General features: G+C 43.0%; 1 protein-coding gene across 2 annotated transcripts in view; it reads left to right on the top strand.

Annotated features, from left to right (window-relative positions):
* Window positions 1-24,301, top strand: part of LOC147883120 (osmosensing histidine protein kinase SLN1-like) — a 52,429-nt gene that overhangs the window by 5,534 nt on the left and 22,594 nt on the right. For both annotated transcript variants that reach the window (XM_087399216.1, XM_087399215.1), the window contains exons 4-9: window positions 3,719-3,835; window positions 5,002-5,123; window positions 5,249-5,474; window positions 12,692-12,800; window positions 13,670-14,216; window positions 21,486-22,146. In XM_087399216.1, the coding sequence (XP_087255342.1) occupies window positions 3,719-3,835; window positions 5,002-5,123; window positions 5,249-5,474; window positions 12,692-12,800; window positions 13,670-14,216; window positions 21,486-22,146 (1,782 nt within the window). The remainder of the gene's footprint in view (window positions 1-3,718; window positions 3,836-5,001; window positions 5,124-5,248; window positions 5,475-12,691; window positions 12,801-13,669; window positions 14,217-21,485; window positions 22,147-24,301) is intronic.

The raw sequence follows: 24,301 nt of genomic DNA, 5'->3' as shown, positions 1-24,301 counted from the left end.
TAGGTAGGGCACAATATGATCGATGTGTATTGGCTAAAAGGGTTGTTGTCCACATGATCAATACCTTTTGAGGCATGGTCGTTTGATAAGGTATGTGCTGGTGTGCTTGGTCATGTGTTGTTGTTCCTGAAAATGCAAGTGTATTCAGCGGGTCCAAAGTATAAGAACCATGTTAAACAAATATCCTAAATGCATCCATATGTGAAAAGGCAATCGCTAGATGGCTGCCTTGAAGTTTGGCATCCATCCCAAGCTTGGGAGTGTAGTTGTGATATTCTTTTTTCTGGCTTAGATACCTCGCTTGGATGGCTTGTAGAGACATTGGTAAGAACATTCTCACCAATAGACCTTCTAGGGATGCAAAATACTTAAAAACTCTGGCATTTCGATGTCAAAAGTGCACATTTGCTTCAGCCGTTATCTCTTTTCTAGGTGGGTGACATCTTGGTGCTTAAAATGATCCTCATTTTATGGCTTGGGCTACTTGGCCCTATCTTGATGGGCTGAGCTAACCATTTAATCAATTTGGCCAACATGGTAGCCAATCGTGTTGGCTAAATTGCTGGCCAATCTGTTGGAGTGGCTGTACTTAGGCTTTGGCCATGCTTTCAAATGTATGGATAATGCCTCCATGAATTGAGAGTATATGTCTGTAGGAGTGGGTGAAGTTGTCATCCCTTGATCATTGTTCTTATTGTGGTGTCCTCGTGTGTAAATTGAAGGCCAAGAATTGTCAAACGCTGGCAAGAATACTTGCAAGATGAGTGCAAAAGTGACAAACAGGGATGCCTCACAAGTACAATTGGGGTGCAAAAGAACGGAACACACTTAGTACTCATGTGATGGAAGGAGTCCACAATGGAGGCTCAAAGTTGTAGAGTCGTGAAGTTAAAGCGGAAAAGATGCTTGACAATGATGCTTCTTAAGCGATGAAATGGAGTCTCTTGGTGTGTTAGAGATTTGGGTATTGCTATTGTGATGTTTAGTATTATTGTTAGAAACACATAGATTTCTTATTTCTTGTGTGTATGTGCGTGTTGTTGCTTGGCATATTGATTGCCTACATTTTCTTGATTGTGCAAGCCTTTCCACCCCCTCAAATGAAGCAAGCATGTAATTAAGTTAATCCAAGAAATTAAGCTACCTTTGGTTATTATATAATTATAACCCTTGTTGGCTGTGACTGGTGGTGGTGAACAGTTTTATGGGGGCTGGAACTTGTGGCTACAATGGTGGGATGAATAGCCTGCCCAATCCTTGTTATGAATGAAAAATGAGAGATTGGAAGACTATGGCCTTGCTCCCCTCGATAAGTGGCTAAGAAACAAAAGGGTGATGGCACCTTCCTTTTCAGGGCTGCAAATTGACGACACAAGAGGGGAGGGGATGTGCTCCCTTGGGCTGATGTCCTTGTGCCTATTGATGGCAAACGTGCAACGGGTTTAAGTGCTTAATGGCAAGCTGCAGCAGACGGGGAAAAGCCTCTGCACAGGTGATGGAGGAAATATTGCTGATTGGAGAATGGTGGTCCCTGTGGTCGATGGGCGCTTGGAGCTGGTCAATGCGAAAGCCTTCAAATTTAGTAGTTGACTCATAGTGATTGCAGCTTCCTAAGTGGCGGAGTTTTGTTTGTGTGCCGCTTGTAGATGCCTTATGTTGTACACAATGCATGGTGCAGCTTTATAAAAAGGTCAACAACTAGTGCATTCAACGTTATACGGTGCTGGCTACTATGATTGAGGACACTAACTTTAGAGCTCCGGATGGGTGTATATAGTACACTTTGCAAGTGCAAATATGTAAATCACGAGGAGTAGACCTTCAAATGTTGGATTGTCCCCCGGAAAGAAGTGTATTCCTTAACGTGAAGCAAGTGAGGCTTGAGGGGAGTGAAAGAGAAGGTACAATCTCCAAGAAAGGGCTTTGATATCAATGTAATAGAGAGGACGGGGAGGATGCAGAGGAGGGAACATAGTTGGGGGAAGGGCAGTAGAAGAGAGGAAGCAGCAGAGTGAGGGTAGCTTAGGAAGTTGAGATGTCACATCAAACCATGGCTACAAATGAGTGGAGGTGAGGCTTATGTTCTCCTCCTCTCATCCTTTTTAGTGCTATCCTAGACGCTCATCTTATTTTGCTCATACATTACATGATTAAACTCTTCTTTAGTTTTCTTTACTTTGAGATGTGATACTTAATATGACCAATAAATAATTATCCTCAAAACTCAAGTTAAGTTGAAATAAGAACTCCGATATTTGATTTTTTAGGCTTGGACATGAAGACTCTAGGATAAAACCTTCTCCTCTAGTGCTAGCCTTTGTCATGCCTGAGTCTGCCCTTCACCTCTAGAGTGCCGACAGCATCTTGGTACGAAGACTTTGTATAAATGGATGCTCAAGTATGTGTGGGTGTGTGGATTTGTATGTGTGAGAGCATATGTTTATACTATGGTCTACACTCACTATTGGGTGCTGATGTCAGTTGGGATGTCATAGTAGCTAGTCCCTGCTATGCGTGATGGAGTTTATGGTTCTCAATCTTACGAGTGACTATCATGAGATTGAAACAACACTATGTTGTGGTTTTAGAGAATGAGTTTGGGCGTGTTCCTGGACTAATCTAGGTATATGTAGCATCATAAAGAGTTTGAGAAGTAACTACATGGGCTGCAAAAATCTAGAGGAGTTCTCTCAGTTGACATTTTCCAATACCTATCTCAGTGAAAATGTGTCATTAGCACTTGTTTTGCCTGCTTCAACTACATGGTTAGTTTGTAGCCTGCTCAGTGTACCGTACACATGAAAAGCAAAAACAGAATCCATTTAACTGTATGTTTGTTTAAAAAAGAAATGCTACAACTATGGCGAAGATGGAATATTCATGGAGTAAGGGATTTTCCTGTTGACAGAAGCTTAATGCTTTTTTTGAATTCTATGATGCGCTTGGCAATGCAACAGTTCCTTCAATTACCTTTCCTATTCACTTTCTTCTTTCACTTTCATTCTTGCTTGGTGTTTTGTGATCTGCAAACCAACAAAACATGTTTGCTACCTGAAGCAAACGTTTTTAAAAATGCCGCAAAATTTCTATCTTGCATGCTAAGGCCACGATTGCCCAACTTTGCTTAACGCATCAAAATGTAGGACACTGTCTTGAAGCAACATGCACCTGATGCAGGGTTTTATTTAAAGTGTGGTTTTTCATTTTAGCTGGTATTGGGTAAGTTTCCACTTTAACCTTTAAAGCCTGTTTTTCATGTACGAATTGTTAAAGTCTAAAGGCTGAAAGTTGATAGATTATAGCATGTTGATTGCAGTATTGTATAATCTACAGTCTATATTTTAATATCCATTTTGAAGTTTCAACCAGGAATTGTGATGATTGTTGCTTGCTGTGAATTTTCATGCCTGAATGGTGGAGCCCTAACATAAAAAGTGTTATGCATTTGTTTCAGCACCACTCCTGATAAAAACGTTTTTGAGAAAGATGTTTTCCGTTTGCATGTTTGCTTCCAACTATGCTGCAAGTTGAATGCCTCAAATCTGTTGATTAACATAAAACATGAACTTTATCCTGCATCAGTGAGATATAGTTCAGAGGCACACTTTTTTAACATTATAAAGTGGATACTGATTCATCAAATCAACGAAAGTTTTTAGTATGCTAGATGTCTCCAAAATTCAAGCTAGGGAGAGTAATGTCTTTGATCTTGTTGCAGGTTGAGATGTTTGTGTGTGTATTAGCAACAGTAGCAATCACTTTGGCAGCAATAGTGCATGATCGAAAGCAAATGGAGAAAGAGCTGAATGGCATGAACTCTACTCTGGAGTCTCAGGTATGGATGCCCATTCTCAGGAGCCTTTGTAAAGCGCCATTGACTACGTTCAGATACAGATATGGATGTCTATTCTCTTGCAAACTGCATCAGAACTTAGACGAAATCAGGAGACCTTGTGGGTACAGTGTCATGTGAAATAGTGCAAGTGTACGACTGAAGACTCTATTATGTCACACAGTTACAACGATATTTCTGATGAATTGCATTTATTTTAATAGCATCTGCCTTACTCTATAGTTTGTACTCTGGTTTGGATGGAGTACCATTCATCAGCTGGAAAAACATGCAGATGAGTAAATTAAGCTGGCAGGATGCATATGCTTTGGCAGAAATTGATATATCGATCGTTTTATCAAGAAGCATTAAATAGCATATTATAAAATGAAGGTTATTGAAGAGCTAGTAGCTGCTCATATTCTTTTAATTGAAAGCAAAATTCAAGGGTTTAATAAAGATAATCTCTCTTTGCAATAATGTGGCTACTTCCTCTTCTGAACTTGTCTTTAGAATCCTAATGCCTTTTGTGCAATGACAAAGTTTTACAGCAGTAAACATGTAGGAACTGCTTTGAATAAGAGAGATGAAAAACGCTGCTCAATGAAGGCAGTTCAAAGCCAATGCTTTTTAGGATCTGGCGACTTTTTGTTTTGGGTTTTGATCACTTTTCAACAAGGACTGTTCTGTAGTGTCTTAATTTCATGCATTCTCTTGATTTCGACTTGAAGGAGTAGCTGGTTCTGCTGCATAGGATGGAGTATGGTTTGTAAACATGTGGGTAGGCTATAATATGGTCAAGAGTCACTTTTTGCTTGACGAGTTTGGGTGTTGTGCCCACCTCCCCCTCTCCTGTACACACAAAGCCTCCACATACATGCACATGCACACTCAGGGTTTGAAGGTAAAGCCTTATGCACCCGGTCCTCTGGTATCATAGGTTCTTTGGTTCTGAGTTTATTTTAAGAAGCATTGCATTTACCCATCCTTGTCAATCCATTCTTCTTGTAGCTTGTCAGTGATTACACAATTTCTTTGAATGTCCTAACGACAATGAAACTTAAAAAAACTTTGCACTTGTAATACCTCAGGCAAATGACCTGCAAGGGTGGGCTGTATAGGTTTTTGTCAGTTTCCCTGACACCCTGCTTGTGGCATTTTTCTTGCAGGTGCGTGATAGGACTAAGGAACTAGAGAAAGCTAATCGGGAGCTACAGGTGTCTCAAGCAGCAGCAGAAGAAGCAAGCAAGGCAAAGTCTGAATTCCTTGCCAACATGAGTCATGAGATAAGGTGACGATCTAAATTCACCATAGAGCAGATAGGTTGATCTTCTGCATCGCATAGTGGATGGAAAATATATGTTATCAATTTTGCGGGTATAAAGCTCAAATTAATACTGCATGGAATGCATGCAGAACTCCAATTCATGGAATTATAGGAATGGCATCACTGGCCTTGGACACAGATCTTACAGACGAACAACGGGAGCATCTTGAAACTGTTTCACAGTCAGCTGATTGTCTCCTGCACATTGTAAATGCAATTCTTGACCTGGCAAAGATTGAAGCTGGACGGTTGGAGCTTGAGCATGTTCCCTTTAACCTATCGGAGACAATTGGTTCAACCATGAAGATGCTTCAAGTAAGCTCTTGCTATATTACGCTTCTGATCTTGAGTAAAGGGTTCATTTTTTGATCTCTTTAAACATTAAACCAGCTGATATTTGTCTAGGAATGCAGTGGCTTTGTCCAAAAAAATCGAGTGTAGGCACAAGTCTGAAAATTGTCATAGGTGTTTTGAATTTATTCAAGTTAGAATTAATTGCTTTGCGCATGACAATTCTTTGTAGTTAAGTGTCACCATTTTTTGCCTTTGTAACAAGGTTATTGATAAGATACATGATTGTGTCTTACTCTTTTGTGCTCAATTTTTTAAGCTTAAGGTTAGCAAGATATGCATGGGTTTTGTCAGATGCCTTCTTGTTTGGTGCTATGTCTGAGGATTACCAAGAGCCATGGAAGCTGATCCTCAATCATAGTCTCATCCTATGTAAAATCCTCCTCTTGTGGTACTGCATCAATGGAATGAAAATGATGCATATCCTTTCTCATAACTTTGTGTGCAATATTTGCGGGAACAGTAGGACATGCAGAAATGCCCCTCCCACCAAGGCGAGATACATGGTGAATCAATTGTGTCACAGAGCTACTGGAAGGTTCTCCGCAATATGTACCTGACCCACTTGAAGGATTTGGGTAAACAATAGTGGTGTGGGTGGGCCAAAGAGGATTGGTCTAGGCATGCTGTTGTTGAGAGTTAAAATGTATTTAGAAGTGCAAAATAAATAAGACTTGAGAGAAACAAATTGTAGGAGAATGCTATAATTGTGAAAGCGTAAGGGGTTTCCAAGAGGGCCAAAGAGGATTGGTCTAGGAATGCTTTTGTTGAGAGTTGAACTGTATTTAAAAGTGCAAAATACATACAAATTGTAGGAGAATGCCACAATTGAGAAAGCCTAAGGGTTTACAAGAGGGCCGATTGGGCAGAAATATAGATGAGCATCATGCATATTTGATATGCTAGAGATCACTGACCCCACCTATGAGCCCTCTTTTAGGTGGACAAAGGGACAGTAGATCTGTAGGTTAGGCCCAGCGGTGAGCAACTACTGCAGTCCTCAGATAAAGGTGACTGTGAGCAGATTAAGGTTGCAGATTGCAACCAATAGGAGTAGCAGATCGAGAGCAAGTTTGCAGCAGCAGATGTAGGTGCTTGGAAAGGCATGGAGGACTGACCTGTTCAGTAAGCAAAATTCACAAGTAGAGTTGACTTGCTGGTTGGGTCAATGCTATAACCAGGTTGGTTGATTTGTTCACGGACCAAGTTGGATCTGGTCAAGATCTGGTTGGCTGGTTGGCTGAACCTGGTGGCCCAGGTTTAGAGCTAAAGTGCCCTATAAAAGGGAGGCTTTTACCTCTGATTGAACTTTGTGCATCCAACTGAAACCCTATTGCTAAGAGGCATGCAGGAGCATACGCTGAGCAGCAGCAGCCTTCATCTCCCCCAGCCTTGACACAGCATCATTGCTATATTTTACCCAGCACCTGTTGGGGTTTGTGCTCTACTTAGAACTATACTCTCCCAGAACGAATATATTGAGTTTTTTTTGCTAGGAGCAATGCTATAACGGAGCAACAATGTGAGAAGCTGAATGCATAAAGTACACAATATATCCAGCCCGCAAGAAGATACAAGATACAAGCAGTATATCGACTGCGCTCATGCTATGTGAGCCACACTCCTTTTTACAAATTTTGACCATACAATTCATGCTATAGGGGTGGTCAGAATTGTGTGGTAAAAAATTCTGACCACACAATTCATACTGACCCCTTGGAATCTCTCGGCGACTGTAATGGGGGGACCCCCCCCTTGCCCCCTTTTATAACATGGGTATAAACATGCCTAGGTCCAAAGCACAGCTAAAAAGCCACCTCTGAAAAAAGGATCATGCTCCACATACATCATTTGTTGAGGTTGTACTTTGTTGTTATATCTTTTGCTCATCAGTGTATATGTTGGTTCATTTACAACATATTGGTGGGTGTGTTTTGGAAAGAGTTTGCGTTTGTTTTTTGCCGGCAAGAGCACTTGATGGTATGAGAGACTCGTCTATGGATGTCTCTTGTGATACACGCCCAGCACTGAAGAAAGGAGATTCTCACGAGAAAGAGGCGACTCTGTGTTCAGCAATGTACAACATTGGATAGTTTTTGAAGCAGAAAAGCTTGATGGTATAAATTACGATGAAGATTTAAAGCCACCTTGTGGTGAGGATGATTTGGGAGATGATGGCAGTAGAGTGAGGCCCTAGGACATAAAGAATGCTGCTGAGGTAGTGGTGACACAGCGAATCATGTTAAAGATTGGATACTGTGTGATGCAAAGGCCCTAGCCATAATCATTGGCATGACTACAAACTCAATCCTCCCGCATATTCAGCTTGCGAATACGGTGCTTCAGCATGGACCATTGTGAAGGATATGTGCAAGCTTAAACACGTAGTCAAAGCTCTTCCTTGACCTCGAGATCGAACTTTACAACATGAAGATGGACAAGGGGAAAGATGGTAAGGGACCAGCTCTCGGCAATGGGTCAATAAATGGATTCGTCTCGGGTTTCCAAGATTTTACTCGGCATACTCCTCTAGAGCTAAAGCTCGCCAAGGGTAAGCCTCAATTTGATGGAGACTCCGAAGAAGATATTGGAGAGATTTTAAGGAAAGGAAGAAGTGCTTCTACTATGTGAAGCTAGGACTCTCTTGCCAAGAATTGCCGAAATAAGAAGGCGGACTTAAAAAAGAAAGATTTTGACAAGTCAAAGGGAGAGAACAAATGAGAGGCTGCCAACCTCATCATTGAGGAACTCTTCTTGGTCAAGATAATTGAGAATATGAGGAGGAGGGTTTCATGAAATCTTCTAGGGACAATTATGTAGGGTATGACAATAAGTTCACCTCATAGATGTGAGGTACAACCCATTTGGTGTTCAGGTCCAGTAGGGTGTTACTAGAGGATACCCATGTGTTGATAATGTCAAACAGGAGTAACATGGTTTATGCTCTTAATACCCAAGATCGGCCAGGTTTGAAATAATATTTCTCTGTATACAAGGGTTGGACATATGTGACGATGAAATTGGTATTAAATTGAACTCCCATGACAATGTGATGCTTGATCCGGTAGAGTCTATGTTCAAGGACGTGGCTCAACAAGAATTGGTGAGACTTTGTCTTTATAGCTCAAAGAATATGAATCACTTACCCATAAGGATAAGACATGAATTATTCAACCTGTCCCACTCTTTGGGGAAATGGATGCAATCACAAGACAGATAATAGAAGGGTGTCTAAAGTTTCAACTTCTTAAGTTGAAACTTTAGATATCTTTAGTCTTTTATTTCAAAATCTGAATTTGTTCAATTGGACATATTCTAGTCTTACAAAGGTATATTTCACTTCTTAAGTTGAATGTGGAAGCTATATGCCCCACTTGATTGAAATAATACTTTAGGAAATCTCTTTGTGATGATGCACAAGTAGGAGAATTCAAGCATCTAACATTGGCCCAATGTTTATCTATGAGGTTAATTAAAAGGCAAAGAAAGAGGGATTATGTTTTAAATATATTAGACCTCCATTTGAGTAAATATTGTCTGGTTAAGAAAGCATCTACCACAGCTACTAAAGTCTCGTGAAACAACGAAAAGAACTAAAGCAGCCAAGAAAAAGGAATACTAATTTCTGGCAATGATTTTCAATCTTTATCAATTTGATTTGTATGAGATGATCTATGTGAAAGGGCCAAGGCAAATAATTTTTAAAAGACTAAATCTAACCTATAAGGTGAATTTTATTTGAAAAATTTCCCGATGGGGTTGAAAGACTAATATGATGTTATGACTGTGCCTTAGGTCTCTAGTCTAAGGCCTAGTGGTGAGTATCCATTGTATGTGTGCTCAACTTGAGAGGGGAGGTTTAGGAAAAGAGTCTCACACAACTTTATCACAAGGTTATGGGTGAAGACAATGCTGCACTAAGAAATACTCAATTTCAAAGGACTTTTGTATGGCTGTAGTGTTAAAGTTTTTTTCCCCCGAATAAAAAGACTTCTATTAAGCAGGAAAAAAGCCCCTAGTGCATACACCATGAATATCATGAAAAACAAAATACCCTTAGTGGCTCAACAACCTGCTCATCAAGATGAGCCGTTAAGCTTCAAGGTTGAAGCTGAAAATGTCACCTCAAATCTATGGTGGAATCCGAGAAAAAAGAGGAGCCTCTCCACTCTCTGGGTCCTCTTGGCAGAGGCTGCTTGGGAAGATCCCTGTGTTCTCAACCAAATGGCCATCAGCATGTGTACACTGTCTATCCAAATATTGGCCAAAGTGTGAGAAGGGTGTCCAGAGTCTTTTGCGAAAAGATTTCTGCAACACCAATGGAATCTGAAAAGTTTGGTGGGCTTCTAACTCCTAAGACTGAGCAAAAACCTCCTCGAATTGCTAACTGTGTAGTGGAAGAAAGGGAGGCTCTTCTCTTGTTTCCCTACCTCAATCCGGTCCCACTCCCCCAGGGTCCCAACCCAAATATTTTATGGGGACACCTCCATAAAGCCAAGTCCTCTATGAACCCAAGGGAATGTTCTTTGGGCATGGGTCTAGGTACCAACCTGAAGTCAAAAAACAATGCTCCACATGACTCAAAACTCTGACAGGATAAAAGACAATGTCCCAAGGATAACCACATGCTTGGATTTGGATAACCCGTCCCTAGAGTGAAAATTAAATACCATGACATCCCCATGTGAACCTTGTCAAAGCCCTATGATCTGAAGCGGGATGCCTACCCTAGTAGAAGCCCCACCCCATCTAGAGCAAAGGTAAGGCCTGCCATATGTGAGAACCTAGTCCAAGGGTAAGGTTGCATCAATCTTCTCAGTTCTTCTTTGACTTCCTCTGAGGCGACGTACCAATTGAAGCTTATGATCATTCAGAAGGTTTTCGAAGTCCTTCCAAGAGTCCATAGAGGAAGCAGGTCCTCTCTCCCATATGGACCACTACATGTAACCAAAAGCACCAAGAGGTCTGCCATGATCATCAAGTATGAGATTGATCCACATTACAGGCTACCTATCGATCTCTTCCTGTGAAGAGGGTGGGATTCTTGAAAGATTAATACTGAAGTAGCCGCAAAGGTACTGGAGTCTGATAATCACTCCATCCTTTGATACTCTTAGGAATTGATCGTGATAGAACTTGATCTTGGTGGGAAACTCGTTTCCCTGTCAAATCCATGACGTATGGAGTTATAGTAGATCCAACCGTATGATACGGTTGATCTCATCTCGTGGGACTATGGGGGATGGCGCATCCATCTGAATACCTTGATTGGAAAGCCATCTAGATATATGTGCATACGGGGTTGTGCAAACTCCTCTATTTGCTAGTCATCTACAATTACCTAGGGGCGGTTTTCACAGGACCAATTTTCATGATGATTCATGCAGCCAAGGCATGGCCTACAAGAGGTCAGGGAGCTCTGGGGCGACAATGCTTTTAAGCATACTTCCAAGACCTCTGACGAAGGGATGGCTGACTAATACACTAGTGAGGCCGACAACCATGTATGTAGCACCCTTCTCTCGACAACTAATTGGAAGAGATTTGAGGCTATAGATGATTATGGGATCTCGGATGATTTGGAGTAAGCCTTGAGTCCGTCATCAGATAGTACAAGCACAGTTTGCCATGACACCACTCCAGACCAATGTAGTGACTATTGAGATTGGCACTAGAGTCATCTAGGACTGCACAATCTACGCCGGCTTTCCTTGTTGAGTGAAGTTGTGTTGATGTAGTACTGCTTGTGAGGTATTGAAAATCAAGGTCTTACCAAGGTTGACTATCAAGTCTTGCCTCGATGTCTTTGTATAAGTTTGATGTTGAGGAGGGTATGAGGAGTATATCATCTTTGTATAATACTATCTATATCATCAGGTCAGCAAGCATTGACCCCTCACCTCCTAGGCGGTCAAGGAAGGTTGTGATCTCATCAAAAGTGTCGATGAGAGGGGGCATCCTTGCTTCACTCCAATCGTGCTCTCAATCCAATTTGATAGGCCTCCGAGGGCACGTACTCTCCCTTTGACTCATGTAGACTTACCCCATAGATCATGACTCCTGGGATCTACATATTTTGAAGTCTTCTAATCATATGAGATTGTGGAATTGTGTCGAAGGCTTCTGAAAGTCTACTGAGCAAGCATAGACTTGTTGGAACCTCGATCTCGCCTTCTCGATGATGGCCTGTAGAGTGAAGATGTGGTACTGCTATCTCCGGGATCCAACCTGTCCCAAAGCTCGTTGCCCTTGTGCCTTGGAGACAGAAAGTTCTATTGAGACTGAAAAAACGGAGATACAATATAAAGACTAAATAGCGGAGCCACTAAAAGTGGGCATCCACCTCCAAAACCTATTTACTTATCAACATCGATTCCATACACGTACGGACCCAACTATGATCTCGACCACCTCAGAACAATCAGAGGGGGGTTACTCATGCATTGATGTATTGATTCGCTAATTCAATGAGAGTCAAGTTGCTTGTCTCTTGATTCACTAGAGCGGATAGACACTTTTGTAAGTCTGCCATGAGTTTTTGGAGATGCTGGTTTTCCTGTTCGAGGTTCCGAATCTGCTGTTGCAGACTTAGACCGTGTGTGTTTATTCTAGTACGAGGCAATGAGGGGGAAGCCACCACCTGAGCAAACGACTTTACCTTCTTTCAGCCATAGCGCCCAGGTAAAAAATGAGCTGCTATAGAAGCTGAGCAGTCAAGCTGGATATGCACCCTGTGAGCTGAGCGAGGGTCGACCTGAGCAGATGAAACTGTCCAAACTTACAAACCCAAGTCGAGCCGAGTGATGAATCAAGCTAAGCGGCAGCTGAGCATGGTTCAAGCTGGGTGGGTCCTGTTGAGCTAGGTGAGCTGAGAGAGACGAGTTTCTGCGTGGTATATGGGCTGCTGCGATAGGTGCTTCAGCATGGTGGTGGCTAAGTCTTTTTAAGAAATGGTGGCGCTGTTCGAGCCGTGGCGGCGGCTTGGGCTGCCCCAAGCTTTAAAAGCTGATCCCTTTGCTGAGCCATGGAGCTCTGCTCAGCCAGGAGAGTGAGGCAGACGCAAGCAGAAGGGAGGCAGCAAAGCAGGTGCGAACACAGAGAGAGAGAGAGAGAGAGAGAGAGAGAGAGAGAGAGAGAGAGAGAGAGAGAGGATTCTTCTAAAGTATTTATTTGACTTGCAGGTTAGAGCAAGACAAAAGCAGCTGGATCTATCATGGGAAGTCTCTGAAGAAGTGCCTGGGCAATTAGTTGGTGATGCTGGACGGTTGCAACAATGTATTCTTAATCTTGGTATGCTCTTACCTTTTGACAACTGCTTATTACATATCTAGCTTAAATTGTACTACAAAGAAGAAGAAGAAGAAGACGAATCGGAGGAGGAGGACGAGAAACTACAATACCAAAATAAGAGCAGCCAAAGGGAAAGGAACAAAATTCCTATGTAAAGGAGAGTAAAAGGGACTATTAGATGGTGGAAGCATATATTAGATGTGACTGGCATATGAATTGCTAGCATTGTTGGAACATACCCAAATTGAATGAGCCTAGATGTGTATCTATTTATTTAAAAGACTTACAATAGGCAATAGAGTAATAGGTGAACTACCATTTTAATTTGTTGGTGGTGTTTGTTGACTTATGTCATACGATAATATTTGATGATGGAGAGCTAATGGTTGTTGCATCTTACAGGTAAAGACATTGTAAGAACATTTTGTATATAAGGTTTATGGTGCGGTTTGTGAAGTTACTTTGTGCAATACAATAGACATGAAACTAACATGCCTTGATAGTTTTCTTCACCCCAAATAAAAACTAAAGGCTTGGCATGTTCCCACAGTCAGATAGATATGTATAAGTAATGGGTAGTATGAAGTTGCAGGATAACAAGGCCAGGCCAAGTATCAAACCAGGACTGACTTTAATTGATCAGAAAGAGAGCATCCTTGATCTTCGAGGGTTCTTGAAGAAAGTAGAAACTGAGTGCATCACATGGCTACTGGCTTATACTGACTTATTTAATCAATCAAATGCATCAGGATTATAGGAAATTACTAATGTATTGTTTTCTTTTATTTAATGGCATAGAAACACCAACAGTCATCTCTTTCTGCATACTGATCTTGTAGCTGAAGTTTTGATGGCAATGTGTTTTGCAGTTGGCAATGCTATCAAGTTCACCCAAGCAGGATCCGTCTTTCTCTCGGCCAAGTTATATGAAGAAGAATATTCAGAAGAGTGTATTTGCAGAGGAAGCATGCATTCAAGCCTGTCTAATGAAAAGTGTGACAGACGATCCAGCAGGTTCAATAGGAATGATTCCAAATGCTTGGTGAAAACATCTTTGCAAAATGGGATGAGTCAGGAGCCGTCTCCAGAAGAGGGAGGCACTGTTTCTGCAACTGGTGAAAGATCTATGAGTGACTATCGAAATAGTCGTCGGGCATCTTTTTCTGACGTAGTGAGAGGTTCTTCAAACCTCCGAATATCTGGTTGTAAGGAAACAAGTCCTACTCAAAGTGGGGGTTTTCGTGAAGGCAAGGAGGAGGATGACAGGAAGTTGACTCTCCTGTTTTCGGTCAGTGATACTGGCATTGGCATCAGTGAGGAAAAGCAGAAAGAGGTTTTCAAGGCATTTTCCCAGGCAGATAGCTCCACGACAAGGTTGTATGGAGGAACGGGTTTGGGCCTAAGCATCGTTGAAAGGTATTGTTTCCATGACTACTCATCTCTATCTGTATTCTGTGATCCTTGAATAGCCACCTTCTCATCAAAGGTCCTCATTTTTAGTGGCATGCCTACTGTGAAAGTATAAAAACTCAGTATTTTGGAAGCAAATGTGCTGGCATCTATGCATAGACATAGGCAAGTCCTTCAGATGATTTGCGTAAATCTCCACATTCATGTATAAATTTGAAGAGGCTAGAGGTCGTGTCACGGCCATCTGCGGCCCTGCAGTCCACAGTAGCAAGTATAGCAGGTATGTCAGGTCAGCAAGCAGTACGGAGCACGTATAGGCTGATGTTGGTCTGTATGGCAGCCTGCAGACAGTCTGGAGCAGAGAGCAGGGAAGAGCAGAACAGTGGTGCAGACAGGCTGACATGGCGGGTGAGTGCAGACAGCAGTGGGGGACCAGAAGCAGTTCGGATAGTCTGCAGCAGTCGGCTGACATCAGCCCAGCCCTATAAGAGGAGCCATTTGCTCCCATTTCTCCATCATCCAGTACATGCACAGTTTCAGGGGTTTCAGCATTAGCTCCACCTCCAATTCCTGCAGCAGATAGTATAGCATCTCCAGCAGCAGTCCCTTCAGCTCCAGAGGCAACCACAAGCCATAGACCAGTAGCAGCACTCAGTCCCTCAGCAGCAGATTTAGTCCCTATAGCTTTATAAAGAATGCTCCTCTCATGGTGTCAGTTCTTCCCTAGCCTCTATAGCATAGTCTCATCAGCTTAGCCCTTCAGTGGAACTAAAATGCATGCCCTCTTCGATTGGGGAACCTGAAACCTTAACCAACCACAAACTCAGCCCTCGTAGTCAAATTCCAGCTGTTTTGTTAATTCACGCTCATGAAACGTGCCATAGAAGTGTCTGGAACTCAAATCGCCTCAAGGGAAATCAATCGCAGCATGCTGGGGTAAATTGCATGAGGGGATGGACTCCAACTCGTAGCGGGAAACTTCGAACAGTGCAATAGAAACTCAACAATGGGGCTGAAAAGTGAATTGCTGTAGAGAGAGAATGTAGGAGAGGAACAGAGAGGAGAAGAACACAGCACTGGGCCTGAAGGACCCCCGCCTCCCCAAAACACACACACACACACACACTTTTTTAGTGAAAACTTTGATTGATTATATTACAAGAATAGTCACCTCAGAAAAGAGGCGCTAGAAAATACATCAACTGAAGATGTTAGTATAAGCCAAATATACATGCTAATCTATCTGGCGAGTCTGCAAGCAATCAAAGAAAGATTGCTGCAGAGAACTCTTAAAGTAAGCAAACAAAGAAAAATTAGGATCACCAAAGACTTTACAATTGGGGTCTGTCCATAAAGTCCAAAGTGCCCAATAGCGAACCAAACAAAGAAAAGATGAAACTTCGGTCGCTGTGGATGAAAGCCAAAAAGCCAAAAAAAATTTCCCGAAGAGAAGAGTTGGGAATCTTGCTCGTAGCCGCTGTCAAAGAGAATCCAGAAACTGCCGAGAAGACGGGCAATGCCAAAATAAATGAGGCACAATCTCCTGAGAGGTCAGACATTGATGACATAAAGTAGGAGCAATGTGCCTATGGGCTAGTAACTGTCCAGAAATTCCCAAAAGCACTCGCCATAAAAGAATGTGTTGCCGAAGTGGAAGCTTGTATGCTCATCCACCACTTAGCTGGCCGATTCAATCGCCAAATAGAATTACCCTTTTCTGAAACCCAGGGTTGAGGCAAAAGGATTTTGTATAATGCAGGCACAATAATTTGAGATAGCCTCAAAGGACGAGCGGAGGACCCAAGGGAAGTCAGAGTCCAATCCTTTAATCTATCCTGGAGTTCCAAAGGGGGAATTGGGACCAAAGGTGAAAGCATACAAGTGATTTGCTGCCACAAAGTACGATAATGAGAACCCAACCATACTGTGTGGCTGCCAAAGAAAAGGGAAGCATAGAGCCATCATCCTGAATAACATTAGAAACTAATATGGCATGCTACTCTCCTTCCTTGAAGTGAAGCAACGGCATAGATTGGGTATGCAGCATAGGCTAGTGAAATCGCTTGTCCCATTACAGCCTGTGCCTCCTCTTCAAAGCCAAGAGAGACTAGATGATTGGTATTTGTTAAGGGAGGCCTCAACTCTACCCTTTGCTATGTCATTCCCTTATGCTGCAAAAGCATATCGCTTGTTATTGCCCCCTCCATAAATTCAGCAACATGGCAGATCTAAATAAGCTTGAAAGGTGGCGGCGCGATGTGCTCTCACATATTTGGAAAACTAATCTTCCTTTGAAACAAAAGGGCTTTCTCTAGAGATGTGTTGTGGGAGTGTTGCAGGTTGGGGTTTTCTTAGCCGGCAAGCGCATTGCATCACCGGATTGTAGAAGCTCTCGAACACAGGAAATGGTTCCCCACATGCGATGCTTTTGTCCCACTGCTCGTCAGCTCCTCCACAATCTCTTGACATGTATATGCAACAGATTTCCAGGTTAAAGATTCGGTCAAGACTTTTGGTTGTTTTCTACAGTTTCACCACTAGATAATATACCCTTCCTTGGATGAGATTATGGGCTCTGTGGACCATCTATATGGCAGGGAATCACCTTATCTTTCATACTGCTGATGTCTCTTGTTTCACCTACTTCAGGAGATCTCTTCTTCTGTCTCGCCAAGATTGCCATGGTCTTGGAGAGCTTCCTCACAATCAATTGGAGGTGTTCTATTATTGTTTCTGAGTAGTGTGTGTCTTGCAATGTGTCATACTTTAGCTTTTTTAACTGATAAATAGAATGCTGTGTATGTACAGACGTGTATGTGTGTGTGTCTTTATGTCTTTATGTCGCTTGACCTCTTGTCTTTTTCAACAGGTGTGTTTTTGTACCTTTTCCTTTTGTACTTCACGGTGGGTTTTTACCTCTTTTAGCGGTTTCCCACGCAGTAATATATAGTATTACCACAAAAAAAAGTGTGGGTCTACACATGTCTCTTCTTGGGCCCCCTCCCCCCTCCTTCATTTATAAAGAGACTTTGTGACTATCCTTCTACTGTCCTCTAAGGATGTGGAATGATTAGCTCATTGGTTGCAAAATGAAGTTTATGTATGTAATGGGGGTGATTCGGTGGTGTGCTCTATATTTGTAGTGTTGGAAAAGATGCTCTTCCCCCCCCCCCCCCCCCCGATTGTGCCATGGCTTGTGCCACCCAACAAAGACATCACAGGCCCACATTGATGGACTAAGAGCAATAGTTTATCTATGAGAACTAAGGATACAAAAATAAAAGTGTACTTCTCATTGAGTGATGTGATACAAGGCTGCATGTGCAAGTTCTTCAGAAGGGTCGATCGACCACTCCTTGTCCAAACGTCCCACTACTCTGACCCTCTGCCAACCCACCTGGCCTAACACCCCGTCCATCTCTTGATCCCCTGTGATCCAGGGCTGCAGTAGTCCGCCCAGTCCCACATCATAGAACTGCGCGCTCGTGGTTGGCGGCTGCGGTCACGGCTGAATTCTCAGAGGTACATCCGTCCTAGAGAACTGTCCTAGCCAGTGTGCCGGAGTGAAAACCTGCAGCCCCTCCCTCCAAGAGTCCGGAATAGCTGCCTCTATCTCCACCATTCTTTGGCCAGCCCCTCTCAGATGAGAAAGGACCTCCAATCGTGCCTCTACCTCTGTTGGGAGTCTAGACCATGTCCCCAGGGAGCGAGCCGGGCCGTTGTCCCACTGTGACCAGCCAATGTGTAGCCACTGCCCTAGCATCAAACCATCTTGGTCTCTGACCTCCAGGTGCTAGATAAGCGACTGGCTTGCAAACTCCTCCGTGTACCGGGGGCTGACTCGGATGAGACCTCCTGAGATCCGCTGCCAGACCCTCAAGAGACTCCTCATCAAGGGTGAGCCCTTCCCCGTGAGAGGGGCCTTCGAAAAGATCCACCTGTGGGACGGCTGCCACTGACCACCTGTGCGGGGGGGGGGGGGGTTCTTCAAGAGACCGCGCTGCAGGAGAAGTTTCCAGGGCTTCATGCTTGGAGTGAGACCCCTGACTATCAACTTGCCCAACAGGGCTCTGCTCTGCATCTCTAAATCTATAATACCAAGGCCTCCCTGTGCCTGTGGTAGTATCACTGTCTGCCACACTACTCTAGCTCTGGTGTTGCGAGTGCCATCTGATCCTGCCCAAAGGAAGTTATGCACCCAGCGTCTCAACTGTCCCATGCAACCCCTGTGAAAACACCAGCAAGAGGCTATATACCAGGCTGTGGCGAACAGGACCTGGTTAGCCACCAAGGCCCCGCCTGCCAGAGAGAGTTTGGCTGAGCTCCAGTAAAGAAGCTTGCGCCTCACGCTCTCAAGGACCGGGGCTATCTACTGCTCTGCGGAGATGTCAATGCCCACACGGCATCCCAAGTACCTTGCCGATTGGCTACTCGGGATCCGCTTGAAGCCTACCAATGCGCCCCACCGAAGAATATCCTGGGACTTCTCAGTAACTGAAAGAAAACCAATTGATTTGTCCCAATTGACCCTTGCCCTTGAGGCGGTGCAATAAACCTCAAGAGCCTCCCTGACTGCATCCAGGCTCTCCTCCGAACCCTCCACATACAAGGCCGTATCATCTGTTAAGCACTAATTTCTAAATGAAAAGATGAGAAATAAAGATACATAGACTGAACAAAATGAAAATAGGAGGGTTGGGATTTAACTCACTTGGATAAACAACTGGATAAAATCATTGAATCACCTTCAAAATGAAACACAAAGGAGGTTCATGAGCCAATCAGTAGTAGCAGTCTGTAGTTTGCAGGAGGTAGAGATGTGGCTGTTTTAGAGTGAGCAACTTGACCAGTTTCTTTGAAGTTTGCCAATCAGTAGTAGCAGTCTCTGTAGTTTGCAGGAGGTAGAGATGCGGCTGTTTTAGGTGAGCAACTTGACCAGTTCTTTTGAAGTTTGTTTCTACTGCATGGTTGTACGAGGGCTTAACAAGTCTTTAGGTGTGTAGTCGTCAAAGCGTGTTAGGTGCGAGCTTCGAAAAGATTTTATTCCTGAAATTTTTAAGTGCGAGCTCCTTTTTTTAAAAAAAAAGTTTAAAAAAAGGGAGGAAAGGAGGAAACTATTCACATGGCATGCACAGATGCAAAAGAAACACAAAAGCATCATTAACATTATGAAATAGTTATTGAGAGGAAAGAAACCAAGAGAAGTCTGATAACACATCATGAAATCTGATCAAAATACTTCTTGTCCAGTACATACTTGCATATCAATAATCACATAAATCATGTGATATGATCAAAACATGAAACTATGGAATCTACATCATGCTAGAGGGTCCTCATCACTATATAAAAATGCCGAATCTTGAGACTTAGTTTCAGCATCATCACTGTCAGTCTGCTCTAGATCTAGCTCTGACTTCGACTCCACCTCTCCCTTTGTGTCCTCCGTCTCTATTTGTGCTTCTAGATGTACAAGATTCTTCTCAAGGTGAACGACGATACGGTCATCCCTTGAGGTATTCCCCTACGTTTATTTGCTTGACTAATAGCTACAGTGCCTCTCCCAGGCCCACCATGCCCGTCACGTCCTCGAGATTTCATCCATGTGACTCAAAGGTCAATAGCCTCCAGCTCCTGAGCAAGCTTAGCATACAAGGCTTCCTCAGCTTCATCCTATGGAGACCTCTCATGATCTTTTTGTGATATCTATCTTCCTAAGGTCCACCTACATCAAAAATTCAAATTTAAGACTTATGAGCAATAAGTCTTTACTGCTGCAATTCACAATGCATATAAGAGGCTGAACTTTTCACTTATGAATTGAGCTGCATATTCTTTAGTTTACCTGCATGGGACCATCCACAGTCTTGAGGTTCTTCACTAGTGAGAGGTCTGCATGACAGTAAACCAACCTCTCCAACTGTGAATTACTCACTCTATTTCAAATCTTCGTATGAGTAATTGAGTAGGAGCTTCAATTTCTCTTGCAAGCTCTAGCTCAGCAATCCTATTGTGCATGCAGCATAACACTTTATCATCCATGATTCCATGTGAATAATGAATCTTTTACAAAGTCGAGACTATAATTTAAGACCAATTATGATTTATCATGCAACAAAGTTACAATGATAATTACCTGTGAGAGCACTCCCAATGCCAGTGTTCGTATGCAAGGAGTAGGATATCCATATTTGTCTCACCATGAGATTGTTCGCATACATGCCTCCGACCTCCTAGAGATTGCACGACTAGAAGGGGGACCTAAATTATCATGTAGTTGGACAACTGTGTGTCCAAAACTAACTGGTACTACTCTGAGTATATGTGGATGACATATTCATCTCGCGCCTGAAGCAATGTGGCATTTGCAAATATCTCAAGTCTCTTAAAGAAGAGATGAAGTAGGGCACCCATACCATGGATGGGCCTGGCACATCCATTCCACCTCTTTTAAAAAATTCTGAGTATCTCATCTGCCCTTACAAGTAGAAAGAGTAAAGATAAATTTCAAAATTTCAGAATTATAATTTATTCTATATGCTATATAGATTAAGCCTCACGAGTCACAAAGACAACCAATTTGTGCCTTGACCTTGCCTAGGGTGTACCCCTCCATGTCGGTCTTTCCTACTTCAATGGCATGCAAGAAGTGTGTGGCAAGGCAAGAGGAGACACGGATATTGATGATACTCGTCCTCCTAACATCAGACCACCCATTAGATAGTAAGGTGCGCCCGTTCTTCTTCCACTCTTCCTTGATTGGACTTAGAGCTCTGGTCACTTTAATGTCTAAGTTAACTTGTGGCTAAGAGTAATTAGCCTCTCTAATCTTGCATGAGTGACCAGTTGAACTCTCAGAATGGAACAAATCTGATCTATGAACGTGATCTATGAACGTTTACATGGATGTCAAATACTTTAAATTTGCCAATCGAGTGAGCCATGAATGTCAGGCTAAGGTTTTACAAATTTTACTCACATGTGCTATGATCTGGCTAAGGTTTTATAAATTTTACTCATGTGTTATGATCTGCTCCTGTAAATTGTCGTTATCCTGTACTAATTCACACATTATACTTCAGAATTCTACAAGCTTGCTGATATGCCATGTGAAGTTAATTGCAATGATGGGTGGTTTGGTTTGGTATCAACAATATTATTGGCATATTCAAACATGCTCCTGTAAACTAGTTACTTCGCAAACAATGTCTTCATTTGGTATGCTTTTCACCTCAGTTTTTAGAAATTCATATGCTCGCTGTTATGACGTGTCAGGTTAGTCGGAATGATGGGTGGTCGCATCTGGCTTGAAAGCAAGTTAGGGATAGGAAGCACCTTTCATTTTCTTGCTTGTTTTGACAAGGGGGACCCAAGCGTTTGCAAGCATGAGAATGAAAATGGCCTAGCAGCAGGTCTGGGAGAAGTATATCTCCACCAATCTGTGAGTTTGCGGACATTGACTCACAGCATCAATAGAAATGACGCTGAGCACTTTTCGGTTGGTAATATGCGATCAGAATACCCAGCTCATACATTCAACAATGGATTACCAAATAGAGAAGGGATGTGGGGTGGAGCCGGTGCTGTCTTTTCTAACAATAAGGAAAAAGAGAACTGTTTTGGAAGCAGCAGATCTAAGAGGCCTGAAATTGTCAGTGCCAGGTTGGACGAGCACCTGACAGATAGAACAAGTACATCTGTTGGAACAGTAATTGAGCAGCCGTTGTCCCTTGATGTGGTAGAGGTTGACAACGAAGGCCTATTTAAGGGTCTGAAAGTACTACTTGCCGAGGATAATTTGGTGAATCAGAAGGTGGCTTGCAAACAGCTCAAAAAATTCGGAACCCAAGTGGATGTTGTGTGTGATGGACAGCAGTGTCTCAGAGCTCTGCGAATTGATCGAGACAAATATGATCTGATTCTCATGGACGTACAGGTATTTATTTTTCCTTCAACAAAGGAAAACATCTGTTTCCTTGTCAAATGAAATCTATATTTCTGTTCATGAAAAGATAGCCTATGCTGAAAAACTGTCCTCTCATCTCCTCCAAATTCGTTTTAAAATTATTGGATATATTTTGGTCTCTGCTGAAACCTTTAGCCATTTATTTAGATTGTGTCAAAGATTGTTTGGATTTGGGACTTGGCTGTTCTGCAACCCCTCCCATTTCTCTGCGAAGTAATTTGTTGTCTTTTCTCACTGTGAAATGCAAACAGCATATGGAATCCATTTTTAGAAAGATGGAATTGCATCCTTGCACAATCTACTATAGAAATTCTCACAGCGAATGAGTTTGCTGCTCATGAAGGATCTAGACAGTGAGTGTTATACAACTTCTAAGAAACTTTTGTGTCCAACATTGACTTCTTGTGCAGTACTCTAGCCACTGACTCTTCAGTGCATTGCACCAATGGGTTCTCAGCAGTATAGCAAGAGGTTACTACATTGACTCCTTTCTTAAGTAAGCTATAAATCATACTTTGCTTTGCAATTTCATGATATTTTGCATGAAATTGCAGATGCTGGCATCTCAGATCTAGACCTCCTCCCTGCAGTCAAGGATCTTCGTTTAGAAGCTTGGTGGTAATTGTTAGCGGAGAGGCATCCTTGAGCTAACATGCCTGCATGCCATGCACATATAGTCCAGGTGATTTATGCTAAAGTATATGTCACGGGGACGTGTAAAGTGATGTAAAGTATTTTGTAACTCAACCAACGCTTAACCTGGGGTTAACTGTGGTTAAGTCTAGTAATAGTTTGGCTGTGAGAGTGTGGCTAGAGGAAGTGCAAACTTCCTAAAAGTTCCTAGGGGCAAAGTCTAAGTGCACCATTAGGTCCTAGGGGCAAGGCAAAGGCACTGGAGAGGGGTCTAAAAGTTGGGCCCAAGGACAACCAACATTGTCCTTGGTCAGGTGAATTAGAGCTTTAATGAAGGGCCAAGTGTAACCCACCTACCATCTCTCTCCCCTCACCCTCCTGGAGCATTCCATGCCTAGCAGAAGCATTCTGGGCAGATTTCAACGTCAGGCTCAGTTTCTTTTCTGCTCTTTTTGCTGTTGGCTGCACTCCTCACGCTTTGGCTGGCTTCCTCCCCCTTTTTTGCTGCTGCACACAGCCTGAGGCTGCATGCATGAGTCCCGAGGCAGTTGTATGGCTGTCGTGCAGCTGTACGGCTGTCGTACAGCTGTACGGACTGCTGGCACATTTATCCAGGCGGCTGTACGAATTTTCTGGACATGAGATTCGAGGAGGGCACACTTCCGAGGAGGTTTTCCTTGCGCAGATCTTGGAACAGAGACTTCAAGGTAGATCTGGCAGCTTTTTGTCCTCTACAGCTCTTTTCTGGCCCTCCTTCCAGCTTCTATCTGTTCTTTCTTTCTTCTCTCTGAGGCTGGGATACACCTGCGCCTTGTTGGGAGCTTGGTTAGGGGATAGGTGCTAGGATTGAGCTTGCCCCTTTGCCATGGACAGCGGGTATTTGGTTTTTGTCTTCCTGTTGATTGTTGTTTCTCATTTTGAAGCTAGCTGCAGTGTCTTTGTTGTGTTTGGAGTCCTTTCTGGTCCCCATAGGCCTAAACCAGCACTCAGAAGCAAAAGGTGTGCCTAGGGAAAGGCTAGATGACCAGTGTGTTGCATGTGAAACTCTTGAGGCTGCTTGGATACAGTTTGCTAGTGGTTTGGAGCATGGATGCCTATCAGTTGGGTCAGGTCAGAAGTGGATGCCTGAGATTGCCTTGCCATTTGGATTCTAATGGTGCACTTGGATTGGATGCCGAGAAGGCAAACAGAGGATTTATAGAGAGGAACAGTGCAGGGGTGAACCCCCGGTGTAAAGCATTTCCATTCAGCATTAAATAAATACACCGAAAGGGGCGCCATGGCATTTGGGGCCAGTGGGAGTATTGTGTACTGTTTTCATTGAGGAGGGGCCTCACTATTGTTGTTGTTGAAGTTTATTTCTAAGTATTGTTAAGTGACTGAAGCTTGCATTTTGGCTATTTATGAGGTTTATGATTGAGTAGATGAAGATTACTGCCCTTTAGTTCTTTGAAGTCCGGTTATAGTGGTTCCATTGCCGGGATATCACCAT

Source organism: Dipteris shenzhenensis, chromosome 28 (genome assembly GCF_047967505.1).
Source record: "Dipteris shenzhenensis isolate YYH24624 ecotype China chromosome 28, Dip_SZ_1.0, whole genome shotgun sequence".
Lineage (NCBI taxonomy): Eukaryota > Viridiplantae > Streptophyta > Polypodiopsida > Gleicheniales > Dipteridaceae > Dipteris > Dipteris shenzhenensis.
The sequence above is the reverse complement of the archived record's forward strand: the minus strand, read 5'-3'. Positions and strand labels throughout refer to the sequence as shown.